Raw genomic sequence first — 14,869 nt, 5'->3', positions numbered from 1 at the left:
CAGCTGGTTTGTTTTATTGTTGACATAATTAATTAGATATTTTGATACCCAAAAAGCTATATAACATGGATTGATTATTTTTCCTTCTTTGGGGATCTAATCATGACCCTTTAAAAAGTATTGCTTGTCTTTCATCCGCAAAACAACAAAACAATATTTTGAACAAAAAAATAGGTAAAGATCTTGATATTTGACACCAGAGCACACCACTTTGATTGAAGATTGAAAATCGTTGGTTCAGCAACGCCGGCGGTAAACCGGAAAAATTAGGAGGGGTTGTTATCATCTTTTAGAAAAAGTGTCTACGTGTCCCCCTTATAGGTGATGTGTACTTCTACTTAGGTAAGCATTCAATAAAATACATTTCTTTTGATTTTCCTTCAAATAATAATTGTGTTTATTAAATATAACTCGTGTCATCTATTTAAAAGTTTGCATAACTTAACTAACAATTATATTTTAATAAATCCGTCATTAAAGCCCCCTTAACTCTCGGGTTGGGTCCGTTACTTGAGTCAACAAATATGCTATGCTAAGACTATGTGTTGTGGTTTAACTAAAAAAGTAAATTAAAAAAAGTATAATTGGTTGGTTTGGGATAACCCCTTCAACCATTAACGGGGTAGCGCTCCCCACTTTGGCGCCCCCATTTTACAAGCATGATCGACGCAGTGTTGTGCCTTGTTAGGGACGTGAAGCCACAACGTCCGGTCTAACCACATACCAGTAACCTGGCCTGATAGTTACAGGATCATGTGACATGTTATATGACATACTATTAGGGGCATAATGTAATGTTTATATGAGCGTATGAGATTCTGCTTGATCAAATTATACGACATGTATGATGTGTTAGACTTACACATAACCGAACTTTATGACCGTTTCTCGTGGGCCACATGGTGACATCAGATGATGTACACACACCCTAAAACAAATTAATAATAATAATAATAATAATAATAAGATGATATCACCAATGATTGATGTGTTAGCCTGCATGGCTGTGTGAGAGACATGGACCTTGTAAAGCGTACACGAGGATCCAACTGTTCCCTCTTCTTTCTCCCACTATGTCACCCCAACGCTCCTTCTCTATCTTTAATTCTTATCATTCATCTCTCTCTCTCAATCTCAAACCCTTAATTCAGTTCCAAATCTTCCATCCCACCATCAAAATGAATCAGCTTTGGTGAGTCTGTCTTTGATTTCATGTTTCTTGAATCCATATGCCAACTGGGCCCTTCTTGATTTTGTTAAAGTTTGCATCTGTATTCACTGTATAGGGTTTCTTTACATGCAATGAGATTCATGGGTATCAACTGGGATTATTAAATTAGGATGAATTTTAAATGTGGGGTTCTGGAATCTTGGACTGAAATGAAATAATATGGACCCATTGTTGTACTCTGATTATTATTATTATTATTATTATTCTTCTTCTTATGTGGATCCCATTTATTCTCCTTATTATCTCATTTTATGCCCTTTTGTTTATCTAATTTATATTCATTCCATGACTAAATTTAGGGGTTAATGAATTTAATATTTTTATTTTTGTTTGTTTAATCATAATGTAGATACAACTGCTTTGAGGTTGGTTAGAAAACAGTTATGCCTGGAAATAAGTACAATAACAACAATGGCAACTCATCATCGGTTCCATCAAGTCGAATAGAGAGACTATTAAGAGAAAGAGAGCTAAGAAAGAACAGCAGAGCTTCATATTCCAATGACTTAAACAGTAATGATGGGACTGAGTTTAGTGATAATTTGTTGGAACAATATCTAGAGGGCGCATCTGCTGCACGTGACGGTTGGGAAAAACCGGACGGTGGACTTTTTACTCAACGGTTGTTGGTTGTTGCTAACCGACTCCCAGTTTCTGCTGTTAGAAGAGGTGAAGAAAGTTGGTCCCTTGAAGTTAGTGCTGGCGGTCTAGTCAGCGCTCTCCTCGGTTGGTTTTCAAATCTGTTCTGTTCTTAAACTTATAAATGTTAATCTAAAAACTAATCCAGTGTGTTTCATTTCAATGCGTTATAGGTGTTAAGGAGGTTGAAGCAAAATGGATTGGGTGGGCAGGTGTAAATGTGCCCGATGAGCCTGGGCAGCGGGCACTGACCAAAGCATTGGCTGAAAAGGTACTGCTTTCTGAGTGACAATTTTTGTCCAGCTAAGTTGAAGTAGGAGGTGAATAGTGAAGACAACAAGTTTTATAATTGTTAAAACTGAAGTGAAACTGAAGAAAAAATAATCAGTAAATAGTAACCAAGACTCATACATGTTTCGTTTGACTCACTTAATTTTAATTTTCTTTAACATTTATAGAAATATAGAATTGGAACACCTACTGAAAGTTGAGTGACTTTAGAAAAACAAAAGAACTTGACTGACTTTAGTGGGACATTGAGAAACTTGGTTACTGTTATAAGGGTATTGGTTAATAGTTATTATTATTGTTATAGAGGTGTATACCGGTGTTTCTTGATGAAGAAGTCGTGCATCAGTATTATAATGGTTATTGTAACAACATACTGTGGCCACTTTTTCATTACCTCGGTCTTCCACAAGAAGACCGGTTGGCAACAACTAGAAGCTTCCAATCACAATTTGCAGCATACAAGAAAGCGAATCAAATGTTTGCTGATGTGGTAAACGAACATTATGAGGAAGGTGATGTTGTTTGGTGCCATGATTACCACCTTATGTTCCTTCCAAAATGTCTTAAAGATCACAACAGTAACATGAAAGTCGGTTGGTTTCTCCACACACCGTTTCCATCTTCTGAAATACATAGGACTTTGCCTTCTCGTTCTGAGCTTTTGCGTGCGGTTCTTGCTGCTGATTTGGTTGGGTATGTTTATATAATGTTATAACGTATGTTAACTGTTTTTCATGCATTATGACATATGTTAATTTGTTGAGAATTTTTCAGTTTTCACACGTATGATTATGCGAGACACTTTGTTAGTGCTTGTACTCGTATACTTGGACTTGAAGGTACTCCTGAAGGTGTAGAGGATCAAGGGAGACTTACACGTGTTGCTGCGGTAATTTTAAATTAATTTTTTTAAATACTTAAGTGATAATTATTATCAATTTTTCTAATATAAGTTTTTATTTGTGCATAGTTTCCAATTGGTATAGATTCGGATCGCTTCATTCGTGCACTTGAGAACCCACAAGTTCAAGAACATATGAAAGAATTGAGAGAGAGATTTTCTGGGAGAAAGGTGATGCCACTTTTATTAAAATGTGCTTTTTTATAACATGTAAATTTGTTACAAGATTGTTTGTGTTACAGGTAATGTTAGGTGTTGATCGGTTAGATATGATCAAAGGGATTCCTCAAAAGATACTTGCGTTTGAGAAGTTTCTAGAAGAGAATCCATATTGGCGCGATAAAGTGGTTTTGCTACAGATTGCAGTACCAACAAGAACAGATGTTCCTGAATGTAAGCTTATAAGTTATAAGACAGTCAACTTTTCAGTTTTTAATATTGTTTTACTTATGGTTTTCAATAATGTAATGTTGCAGATCAGAAACTCACAAGTCAAGTCCATGAAATCGTAGGCCGAATAAATGGAAGATTCGGGACACTTACAACTGTTCCGATTCATCATCTGGTTAGCCTTTTGGCCTTTTCTCTTATTCAGTTTTTGGTGTGTGTATTTACACACACTATACTTAATGTTAATCAAATTTTACCATCACTCTGTTATGTATGCAGGACCGGTCATTGGATTTTCTTGCTTTATGTGCACTATATGCTGTAACTGGTACCAACCCATAGCCCTCTTAATTGTATTTTTTTTTATAATTCATATAACCAAATTTGGGAATTTGGATTATAAACTTTAGTGAATGTGTGATTTTTGCATTGGCAGATATAGCAATTGTCACATCTTTGAGGGACGGAATGAATCTTGTCAGTTATGAGTTTGTGGCATGCCAAGATGCTAAAAGAGGGGTGCTGATTTTAAGTGAGGTAACTTTGTTTGTATTAGCTTATATATTGTAAGTGTCCTGCAGTGCAAACTTAGAGTTTAAAAAGAAGAAAATATTGCATTCCCTATATCATGTTGAAGATATATATGCAATATACTGGAAAAATGAGTGTGTTAGGCCGGATTTGGGTTAGAGACTCAGAATATGTTCATGTCAAACTGAATTCAGGCCAAACCAGGCTGTTAAAAGAAAATCGATTTAGCCGTTTTATGAAAAACATCAATTTGGTTGGGTCAAAACAGGCTCTAACCCAAATGGACTCTTGTTGAAATTCTAATTTTGTTTTGATGGTTACAAAATATTTGGTTTAAATTTTTTTATGAACATTCAAAATCTGATTTTATGTTATAAAAGATTTTCTTTTGGAATTCTTTAAATTCATTTTTGGTGATGTTAACGAAGATTTATATATACATCTGGTCTCCATGGTTTACACACCGTTGGTGGCTTCCCGACAGCAAGTGGGGGCGGTGTCGACGACGGGGACTGGTTGGTGGAGACAAACAGTAGTCGTGGGTGATGCTAACCCATTTGAGACTGTTTCAAATTAATAAGTTTTATAGGAAGACTCGTTTTGACCCGTTATATAATTTAAGTTGGTTCATTCTGACTTGTTGTCTGATTTGATTTAACCGAAACGAACCCATACGTAAAAAATTTTTGCCCATATCAACCCAGTTTTTGCGGAATGGGTTATTATTGTCACCTCTAATATATATCTTCACACATTTACTACATATATGCATATAAAAAATGGAATCAAAAGAACTTACATATAAATAGGAATGGTAACTAATCTATATTCAAATGCATTTAAGTTCCACCCCTGCATTTAAAACATGTGCCATAATGATCCTTACAGTTCTTACCTACATTATTGCGTATATGTAGTTTGCGGGTGCTGCACAATCCCTTGGTGCAGGGGCTATTCTTGTTAATCCATGGAACATAACTGAAGTTGCAGCTTCAATAGGCCAAGCTTTAAATATGAGTGCCGAAGAGAGAGAAAAACGCCATCGCCACAACTTCTTACATGTCACAACCCACACTGCTCAAGAATGGGCTGAGACTTTTGTAAGGTACATGTTGAGTCTGTTTGACCCACCAACATTCTTTTTGTAAGAGTTGACTTTTTATGAACTGTCGACTGTTGCAGTGAACTGAACGATACGGTAGTTGAAGCACAACAAAGGATAAGACAAGTTCCACCACCACTGCCAGTTGAAGAGGCTATCGAGCGTTATCTGCAGTCAAGTAATCGGTTAATTATACTGGTAATACATCCATATCCAACCATCCGTATAAAAAACAAATTAAACCCTTTAGTTATCTTGTGTTGATTATTTTTCTAATGTTTCAAAATATTAAAAAACTGCAGGGATTCAGTGCTACATTAACTGAGCCAGTTGATACTCCCGATAGGCGTGGCGGTGATCAGATTCGAGAAATGGATCTTAAATTGCACCCAGAACTAAAAGAATCACTGCATAATCTTTGCAATGATCCACATACAACCGTTGTAGTCCTCAGTGGAAGTGACCGAACTGTATTGGATGATGTATATATCTTACATTTTAATCTACTTCTATTTAACTTTTAATATTTTGTTGAATTTGTTTTGAGAATGTTAAGGTATATGTTCATTAATTTCCCAGAACTTTGGCGAGTTTAACATGTGGTTGGCGGCTGAAAATGGAATGTTTCTGCGGTCCACTAAAGGAACATGGATGACAACTATGCCTGAACATCAAAATATGGAATGGGTTGATAGCGTTAAGGTTGTATTCATATTCAATAATTTATATTATGTATTATCTTGCAGATTGTCTTTTAACTTCAGCTAAGTACAAAAAACGTTCCTGAAGTTCATATATTCTCGCACTTTTTATCCTTTCTACTAACTGGGGTTGAGGGGTTAGCCTTTATAGTTAGTTTTTTTTTAAATGACCATTTCGCCCTTCTATTTTATTTTTTCTTTCCATTTGTTTTATTCATTTTATCACTTTTATTTTATATATTTTTTTAATTATTTAATAAACCATTTTTTAAATTTGTGAATATTACACAGGGCAGGGTAAAATAGTCATTTTAAAATTACCAGCAGAAAATGTTCACGAATGATGTACAACCTCTGAACTCTAGGGATGTTTTTTGTACTTTAATAGTTAAAGGACACGATCTACAAGTTACCCAAAAAACAAAGAACGAAAACTATGAACCCCGTGTTATAATATGTAATTTTACGACAGCATGTCTTTGAGTACTTTACTGAACGAACACCTCGATCGCATTTTGAGCTTCGTGAGACATCACTTGTTTGGAATTACAAGTATGCAGGTATTTTTCAACTTTCTTTATTTGAGTTTTCATGATCCTTTGTTATTAATTTATTATGTTGTTTTTTTGGGCTTTTTGTTGGGTCATTAAAGTTTAAAACTCAAATGCAGATGTTGAATTTGGGAGGCTTCAAGCCAGAGACATGCTGCAGCATTTGTGGACGGGCCCAATATCTAATGCATCTGTTGATGTCGTTCAAGGTAGCCGATCCGTTGAGGTTCGAGCGGCTGGTGTAACTAAGGTTAATGCCTCACTTTGTTAAATATCATTTGATTATGATTTTATATAGCTTATAATAGTAGTAGTTCTTAGTTAGTAATGTATGAATACCACACTGACCAAAATATAGGTTTTGGTCACGGTGGCTTAGTGGCCGGGGCTGGTGGGTTGGGTAACGGGTCAAACAAACAAATTTTTGCTACCCACAACACATTTGTCCAAAAATATTTATTTTTTGTAAGGGTTAAAGTCATACTTACTCGTTTTTCACAAAAAAAAGTTTCCCAACATAATTTGGCTTACGATTCATGCAGATATAACAAAACATGAAACAGTATCTTAACCCGATATTGCTATGTCAAAGTTTCTACGCTTGTCTAGAATGCATGTACTTGTGAAAAAAATATTTAAAATAATAACTTGTTTCCGCTTATGTTCGTAAAAATAAGATTATATAATTTTTTTTTTCAAAATAGTTGGATCTCACTTCATCAAATTAAAAAGAAAAAAATAAGAGGTAACGAGCCATTATGTTAAATATTTTTTTTTCACAAGTACATGAACTTTAGACGAGTGTTGAGGGACTTTTTCGTGTTTTCTTGACGTGTGCAAGGACTTTTATATGCCAAATTTATGTTAAGTAACCTTTTCATATAAGAATGAGAAAATATGTTGGTTTGCATTATATTAACTAATTTATATCACACATGCTCACAAAACTTAAACCATTTCAATAATAACAAAAAAGATTTTCAATAAAATGATTTAGAAGGTTTTTGCATTAATCATATGACAGAAACCTTTCGAAGAAGTTAATTCTTTGATTTTATCTATTTGATCCGTTAAAGATAGAACGTAACCCAAGCTGGCCCATCCAAAGGTAAATTGGCCGAAATATAATATATTTGCACAATGTTTTACAGGGTATCACAATCGTTCGTATATTAGGGGAAATAGTTCATAGCAAATCCATTTCATCTCCAATCGATTACGTCCTATGTATCGGTCATTTTCTAGGAAAGGTATGTACTCCAAAAATTATAATTTAGAAAAAAATGTTTCATTTAACGTAAGATTTTATATATTTTCAGGACGAAGATATTTACACCTTCTTTGAGCCCGAGCTTCCTTACAACGGCATGGGTATTCCACGGCCCAAACTTAATGATGCTGCAAAGGGCCTGGGAGACAAAAGGCCCGGTAAAAGCGGGCCAAAATCATCTCAAAAGCCCGATAACAAACGAACATTTAACAATACCAGAAACAACGGTTTTGAAAATGGTGGAAAAAGGTCATCCGTGTCAGCAGACAAGGTGTCATGGAATGTGTTAGATTTGAAAGCGGATAATTATTTCTCGTGTGCGGTAGGGCGCACGCGCACGAACGCGAGGTACCTTTTGCAGTTGTCGGATGATGTCGTTTCGTTTTTGAGAGATCTTACTCAAGCTACTTGAGTTGAATACATGTAGAAAAATAGTTTTGGTATGAAGTGGGTTGGTTTAATGTGGGAATTAGTACTTTTACAACATTTTTATAATGTCATAAAAGCTTTTTGTTAGCTTTAATGGTGTTAATTATAACGTTATTAAGAATTAAGATCCATGTGCTTGAATCATAATTGGGCCACGTGTATGTGTAATGCCAGCTATGTTTTTAAAAGAAAGAAAATGAATGTGAAAGACTCATGGTGGTGGTAGGTGTGTATGATTGATGTCATCTGTTTTGGCTTCGTGTCGATATTAGATTTAGTGACCAAATTTCATCCCACGTTAGGAAATCATAGTACATGTTCTTTAGTGCTAGAAGCTACTTTAGATTACCTTTTTTTTTTAAACTTAGAATAATGGCATAACATGTTTTAAAGATGGTTCTTAAGTTAACATTAATTAGCTTAGCTCAACACTGGAAAAGCTTGTTGTCGGTCAATAGTTTGAAAATTGGGACTTTTGTGGTATTTTTTAAAGTTCGGCTCAACACCGGCCAACATGACAGAGTTTGGATTATTAAAATCCAATCCCGTTTTAAGGGGCGCTATCGGAATTTTTACATACGTATAACACTAGAAATTTTTTTTAAGGTGGACGACCATCCGCCTTAAAGGGGCTAGGAAGTTGTATCATGCGTGAACTCTTTTTTGTTTTTTCTATCTAACCATACAAAGTTTATATGGTTCTTAATTAAAACTGGTTTTGAAAACGCTTTGTATGCTTAAACTGCAGTTGAGTTTTATAAAAGTTACTAAACATTATGTTAGTGCAATCAATAAAATATTATGGATTAACGTATATCTTAGCACCAAGTTTTTCCAAATTGCAAGTTGAAGTTATTCACAAGTTTGGCAACACAAATTTGGTCTGCAAACCTATTTAAATCTTATTATAATTTAGTATTTTAACCATCAAGAAATGGAAAACTAAATAAACCAAAAAATTTTAAACACATTTTCATATAAGCAATAAACGTTCAAAATTCAATATAGCAACTAGCTTTTATCAATAAATATATTCTTTTTGAACAACTTAGTAGCATTAAAGAAAAGTCCGGCAAGGAGCCGGACCCAAAAACATATTACATCAAAAGGAGACATGACGAGCATTTTCAAAGTGACCATCTACTTATTCTGACTTGGTGTTGTGGCTATCAATTTCTATCGTTTTAATAACCTTATTATAGTCATTATCATTTTCATTATCATAATCATCTAAATTAGTACAGCAAATTAAATTTCAAAACAGTACAACTAAATACTTACTTTTGTGTACCTAAATGTCCAACTGGCCCTAACCAATTTTGAGATCATTGGGGACCAAGCCCTGGTCTGGTCAGGTCATTCACCCACAAATCATGAACCATGACACATACAGCCCTAAAGGAGGATGTGATTGTCTGTAAAAGGACCACATGAGGAAGCTACTAGTTCTCTACTAACATGACATGAAAATATCAATATTTATATTTCACACACAACATAGAAACTTATACCAAGAAATAATAAAATTTATAGAAAATCCAATCGTACAAGCCTGCCGCGTGCGGTTTTTAACATAAGTAAAGACGAAAATACTCGACTAATCTCGATGTAGTTGACACAAATGATGATGAATCTAAAATATAACCTCATCAGTAAACATTACAAATGTATAATCCGAATCATACAGTAGGAGTAAGTAACCAAACACAAGTGAACCTTCAGTCTAACAAAAGAATCAAATATTATTAATATTTCTTGTTCGGTTCGAACACATACTTGATCAACGACTCCTTGATCGACAACAACTCCGGGAACTCGTTCTTCAACTTTGATGCATCCAACTCGTTATTGCTTCGTGGGGCCACGATCACTTTCGCCTGCTCTTCCAACGTGAAATTCACCCACTTGAATTCTGGGTTTATGTACTTCTTGTACATTTCAAGAATCTCATTGTGACTCACAACCCCGGGATTTGTAAAGTTCCAGATTCCCCTTAGATTCCGTTTAGCCATCTCGATTGAAATCGGTAGAAGTTCATCCAAAACAGTCATGCTGTTTGGTATGTTCACGACCTTATCATAACGGGCTATTTTAGTGATAAAATTGCGTGGGTTGTTAAGATCGGATGATATCGGCATTCGGACACGAAGCGTGCAAACATTATCATATTCTTTCAAAAGCTCCTCAACCTGTGAACAAATGAATAGATGGTTATATATATATATATTACATAAACGGGCGAGCCTGCTTACAAGCCCAAACGAACTTTTTATATATATAATTCTTATAATAATAATTATGATTGTCTATAGCATTATAACAAAAATAATAAATAACATATATTCATGTAAATAGTTATAAAATAACTTAATAAAAATAAATAACAAACGAGTCAAGCTCGAGCTTTAGAAATAAAGCTCTATAAACCTGAGCCCGAGATCTGTTAAGTTAAACAAACCGAGTTCAAGCTTAAACGAGCTTAGGCTCCGCTAGGCTCATTCGCACCCTTAATTGTAATATATGAATTATATACTACAATGAAATAACTAAAAAGTAAACATTAAACACTAATTACCATGGCTTTGGTCTTTGAATAAAACGACCCGATGAAATTGGGCTTGTCTTCTTCCTTAAACCCAATTCCAGAACCTTCTGGATGCTTAGCATCATACTCAAAAATGCATCCAGTAGCAAAATTGATCATCAACAGCCCATGTTCTCTACAAACATCTGCTAAAGTAAGCGTGCCTGAAACATTGGTCCGAATGGTCTCGGTTTTATGCGATTCACACCAGTCAACATTCGGTCTACCAGTAACACCAGCAGCATTGAAAACATGAGTCGGTTTAATCGCTTGAATATCAGCCAAAAGCTGTGAACGGTCCTCCAACCGACCTTTTCCATACTCATATTGAATTTGTTGCTTTTCACATAATTTCCCAAGTAACCCACCAATCCAACCTGTTTTCCCATAAATCAAGAATTTCAAAGTTGGTTTCTTGGAAATTACGCTAGTTTTTGAACTTGGGACCTGAACACCGATCTGGGAAGTATTAATCGCCAAATTAGCCGAATCAAACTCGGCATTTTCAGGCCCGTCAACGACCCGATCAACGCCACCTGGCATCATTAACATTCTTGGATGAGGAAGAAGTGCACCCGACACATCGCCCCACCAGTCAGGGTTACTCGTGTACCATTCAATAGTCTTTTTCAAACCCTCCTCCCAAATTGTCCTTTCAGACCAACCTAAGCTTTTCAATTTCTCATCATCTAAGAAATATCTTTGATCATTAAACGGTCTGTTTTCAACAAACTTGATGCTCGAATCAGGATCCATGTTAAACAGCTTGCACATATCTTTTGCAACATCAATAACTCTTCTTTCTCTTTTGGTCCCGATGTTGTAAACATGACCAACTTCACCTTTGTGAAGAATCACTTCAAAAGCTTCAGCAACATCTTCACAATAAAGATAACTCCTTACATTAGAACCATCACCATGAATCGGAAGCGGCTGACCTCTCATGGCTAACAGAATGAACTTAGGGATAAGTTTTTCAGGAAACTGGTTCGGGCCATAAACGTTGTTTCCTCTTGTGGTGATTACAGGCAGCCCATATGACCTGGCATAAGCCATAACAAGCATTTCTGCACCGGCTTTTGTAGCTGAATATGGGTTTGTAGGAAGAAGCTGTTAAGCTTCATGGTTACCAACAACAGCATCCTCGTCTGTTTCACCATACAACTCATCTGTGCTCACATGAATAAACCTTCTGATCTGGCCCGTGACTTTGCAGGCTTCTAGAAGCACATGAGTGCCATAAATATTGTTCTTTGTGAACTCAAAGCTGTTGCCAAATGGGTTGTCAACATGAGTCTGTGCAGCAAAATGCATTATGGTGTCAATAGACTCGGTGATCAGAAGATAGTTGACTAAATCAGCACTACCAATGTCACCCTTCACAAACTTGAAATTGGGAGATGATCTGGAAGGGTTGAGGTTCTTGAGATTTGAACAGTAATCAAGCTTGTCAAGCACAACAATCTTGTAATCAGGATAGTTTCTGATTAACCGGTTAGCAACATGAGAGGCAATGAAGCCAGCGGCCCCTGTGATCAGGATGTTCTTTGGTGTGTAACTAGCCATGCCGGATCTGTCCATATGTAAACAAATCAAAATTTAAGTAAAACCTCACATGAAAAAAAAACCTTTTTGAAAGCATAATCGCCAAACCTAGACACTGTTCTATATGAATGCAGATAGGGGTGCAAATGAGCCGAGCAGCTCGCGAGCTCCTCGAGATCAGATCAATAAAAAGCTCAAAACGAGCCGAGCCTTTTCAAGCTTAAGCCAAGCCCAAGCCTCAAATAAAGCTCGCTTAGTTATTGAACCCGGGCTCAAGCTTTGTATGGGAAGCTCGATTAGGCTCGTCAAGCCTTAACGAGCCTTGCATTTTTCTAAGTTTGACCTGTTTTGGACTTCTATGTATCAATTTCACACCACACAGCCGACTCGAGCCAAGCTTTGGCTCGTTTAAGGTACTGCACGAGCTTGATCTGAGCTTAGGCTCGTTTAAGGTACTACCCGAGCTCAATCTGAGATTAGGCTCTTTTAAGTTTTTTCTCAAAATATATAAAAAAATTAACTAATTTAAGTTTTTTCTCAAAATATATAAAAAAATTAACTAATGCATAATTCACAAGCTGAGCTCAACTTTAGAAAAAGAGCTTAAACGAGCCGAGCTCAAGCTCTTGTAAGCCAAAATGAGCTGATCTCGTTTACACACCTAAATGCAGGATCACTAATAGACTATAAAAAATTCAAATCTAATTGATCACTAATCCACAAATTAACCCTAGAAAATAAGATAAAATCTGATAGGGTTTATAAATCATAATCTAACTAGATCAGGATCAGCATTCAACATCATCATCAAAACGAAATGTTGAACTAACGAGATCGAAATGACGATTAACTAATACACACATTAAACCTAAATACGAACCAGATCTAGATCAAATTACGCATTTACTCGTATGGAATTGAGGTTTTACACGAGTGAGTTGGATTCAGCAAATTAACGCATTAAACCAGATCTAAGCAAATCGTTCACTACAGAAGAACAAGACTCGGTATAATTATAATATTGTGAAGGTAGATAAATGTGAGCTTACATGATGATAATAATAAATGTTTAAATAATCCGGATTGATTGATTGATTGATTGGTGTGAATAGCAGATCTCCACCAGAAAGGTGATGAAGAGAAGAAGAAGAAGAAGAATGAGATCACGCGAGACTCACGGAACGGTAACCGACGCCCTCATCGACAAATACACACAGGTATATATATATATATATATACATACATGATTGTGTATCATTGTACAAAGTATTTATTTCTTTATTTATTTCCGATTTCCGAACCAATAATATGTTCATTTCTGCGATTGTATGTGATCATGTATTATACGGGTTGTATAACATTTTAAAACAGGGTTTATACGTGTCTACATAAAATCTATATTCTTTGATAAAAACTTGTATATTTTGCTACTTGTTACTCACATGTAAATTATTTGATTATAATTCAATCAATTAGATATGGTAATTCATTAATACTAATTATTTGTCAATCTTTATATATCACTAGATTTTATCCCCCGTATTACGGGGGTTGTTTTACATTATTCGTTATTAATATTTATATATGTATATTTGAATTTGAATTTTATTTATTGTAAAAAATTTAATAATTAATATACTTGAGTTTTGATGATGAAATGGTTTCACAAATAAATGATATGTTATAATCCGATTTAAAAGCTATCTAGATTTGGTGATACCCGTTTATTTTTTTTTATTATAAAATTGTTTCTTAATTTTAAATAATATATTTTTTTAAATAAAATAGGATATTAATTTTTAGTATATTCCTATTTTATAGGATTTTCATATCAAATATTTGATGAGATTATTTTTTAATATAATGAGATGTTATAACCCGTTTAAAAGCTATCTAGGTTTGGTGAGACCTTTACCCGTGAATTCAGGTCAAATTCGTGAGAAGCCTTCATTTACAAATAAAGTAATCTGATGACTTGAGAGAATGGTTGTTTTACATTTTTCGTTTTTTAATATTTATTTTTTGGATTTTAATTTTCTTTATTGTAAGAAGGTTAATAATATACTTAGGATTTGATGATGAAAGGGTTTCATAAATAAATGATATGTTATAACCCGTTTAAAAGATATCTGGATTTGGTGACCCATGACCCGCTTATGTTTTTTACTATAAAATTGTTTATTAATTATAAATAATATCTTTTTCATTTTAAATTGGATATTAAATTTTAGTATATTCCTATTTTGTAGGATTTTCATATCAAATAATTGGTAAGATTATTTTTTAATTTAATGAGATGTTATAACCCGTTAAAAAACTATCTGGTTTTGATAAGACCAATACACATAAATTTGGATTAAATCAATGAGAGGCCTCCATTTAAAAATTACGAAATCTGGTGGCTTTCATAAAAAAGGGGAGCGACCACATCGCGACACATAAGATTTTTGGGTTTTCGTTTATATATATTATAGATATATCATTTTAATTCTCTACTATTAATAGCAGTTAGTTATAAATTTAATAATTATATATTAATCAATTCCTTATTTTCTAATTACTTTTTTTGGAACGATGGCTTTTTTGTTTTTAGCCCACAACGCTTCCCTAAACTAATTTAATTAGAGTTTGGCTTGGACACTATGCCGGGAAACATACTGTCTGTCGGCTGTCACTTGACAGTTGTTGTGACACTACAAGAGAA

The 14,869-nt window shown here is 34.7% G+C and overlaps 1 protein-coding gene and 1 pseudogene across 2 annotated transcripts; one reads left to right on the top strand and one right to left on the bottom strand.

Annotated features, from left to right (window-relative positions):
- The first annotated feature begins 1,472 nt into the window (after positions 1 to 1,472).
- On the top strand, positions 1,473 to 8,019 carry LOC143542672 (alpha,alpha-trehalose-phosphate synthase [UDP-forming] 1-like). The gene is made up of 17 exons (XM_077035212.1): positions 1,473 to 1,957; positions 2,044 to 2,141; positions 2,466 to 2,854; positions 2,936 to 3,050; positions 3,132 to 3,233; positions 3,305 to 3,455; positions 3,539 to 3,627; positions 3,732 to 3,780; positions 3,889 to 3,989; positions 4,901 to 5,088; positions 5,166 to 5,283; positions 5,388 to 5,567; positions 5,665 to 5,787; positions 6,259 to 6,346; positions 6,457 to 6,587; positions 7,489 to 7,587; positions 7,657 to 8,019. The coding sequence occupies exons 1-17, from the start codon at positions 1,615 to 1,617 to the stop codon at positions 8,017 to 8,019; spliced, it is 2,727 nt and encodes a 908-aa protein (XP_076891327.1). The 5' UTR covers positions 1,473 to 1,614.
- A 1,519-nt stretch (positions 8,020 to 9,538) lies between these two features.
- LOC143542671 (trifunctional UDP-glucose 4,6-dehydratase/UDP-4-keto-6-deoxy-D-glucose 3,5-epimerase/UDP-4-keto-L-rhamnose-reductase RHM1-like) lies at positions 9,539 to 12,221 on the bottom strand (annotated as a pseudogene). The gene is made up of 2 exons (XR_013136935.1): positions 10,612 to 12,221; positions 9,539 to 10,225 (listed from the first exon to the last, which is right to left on the bottom strand). The product of XR_013136935.1 is annotated as a trifunctional UDP-glucose 4,6-dehydratase/UDP-4-keto-6-deoxy-D-glucose 3,5-epimerase/UDP-4-keto-L-rhamnose-reductase RHM1-like (transcript).
- Positions 12,222 to 14,869: the final 2,648 nt, after the last annotated feature.

Source organism: Bidens hawaiensis, unplaced genomic scaffold, assembly GCF_021521415.1.
Source record: "Bidens hawaiensis isolate Kalapana, Puna unplaced genomic scaffold, B.hawaiensis_p1.1 tig00012953_1, whole genome shotgun sequence".
Classification (NCBI taxonomy): Eukaryota; Viridiplantae; Streptophyta; class Magnoliopsida; order Asterales; family Asteraceae; genus Bidens; species Bidens hawaiensis.
Note: the sequence above shows the minus strand (reverse complement) of the source record. Positions and strands in the feature narration are given on the sequence as shown.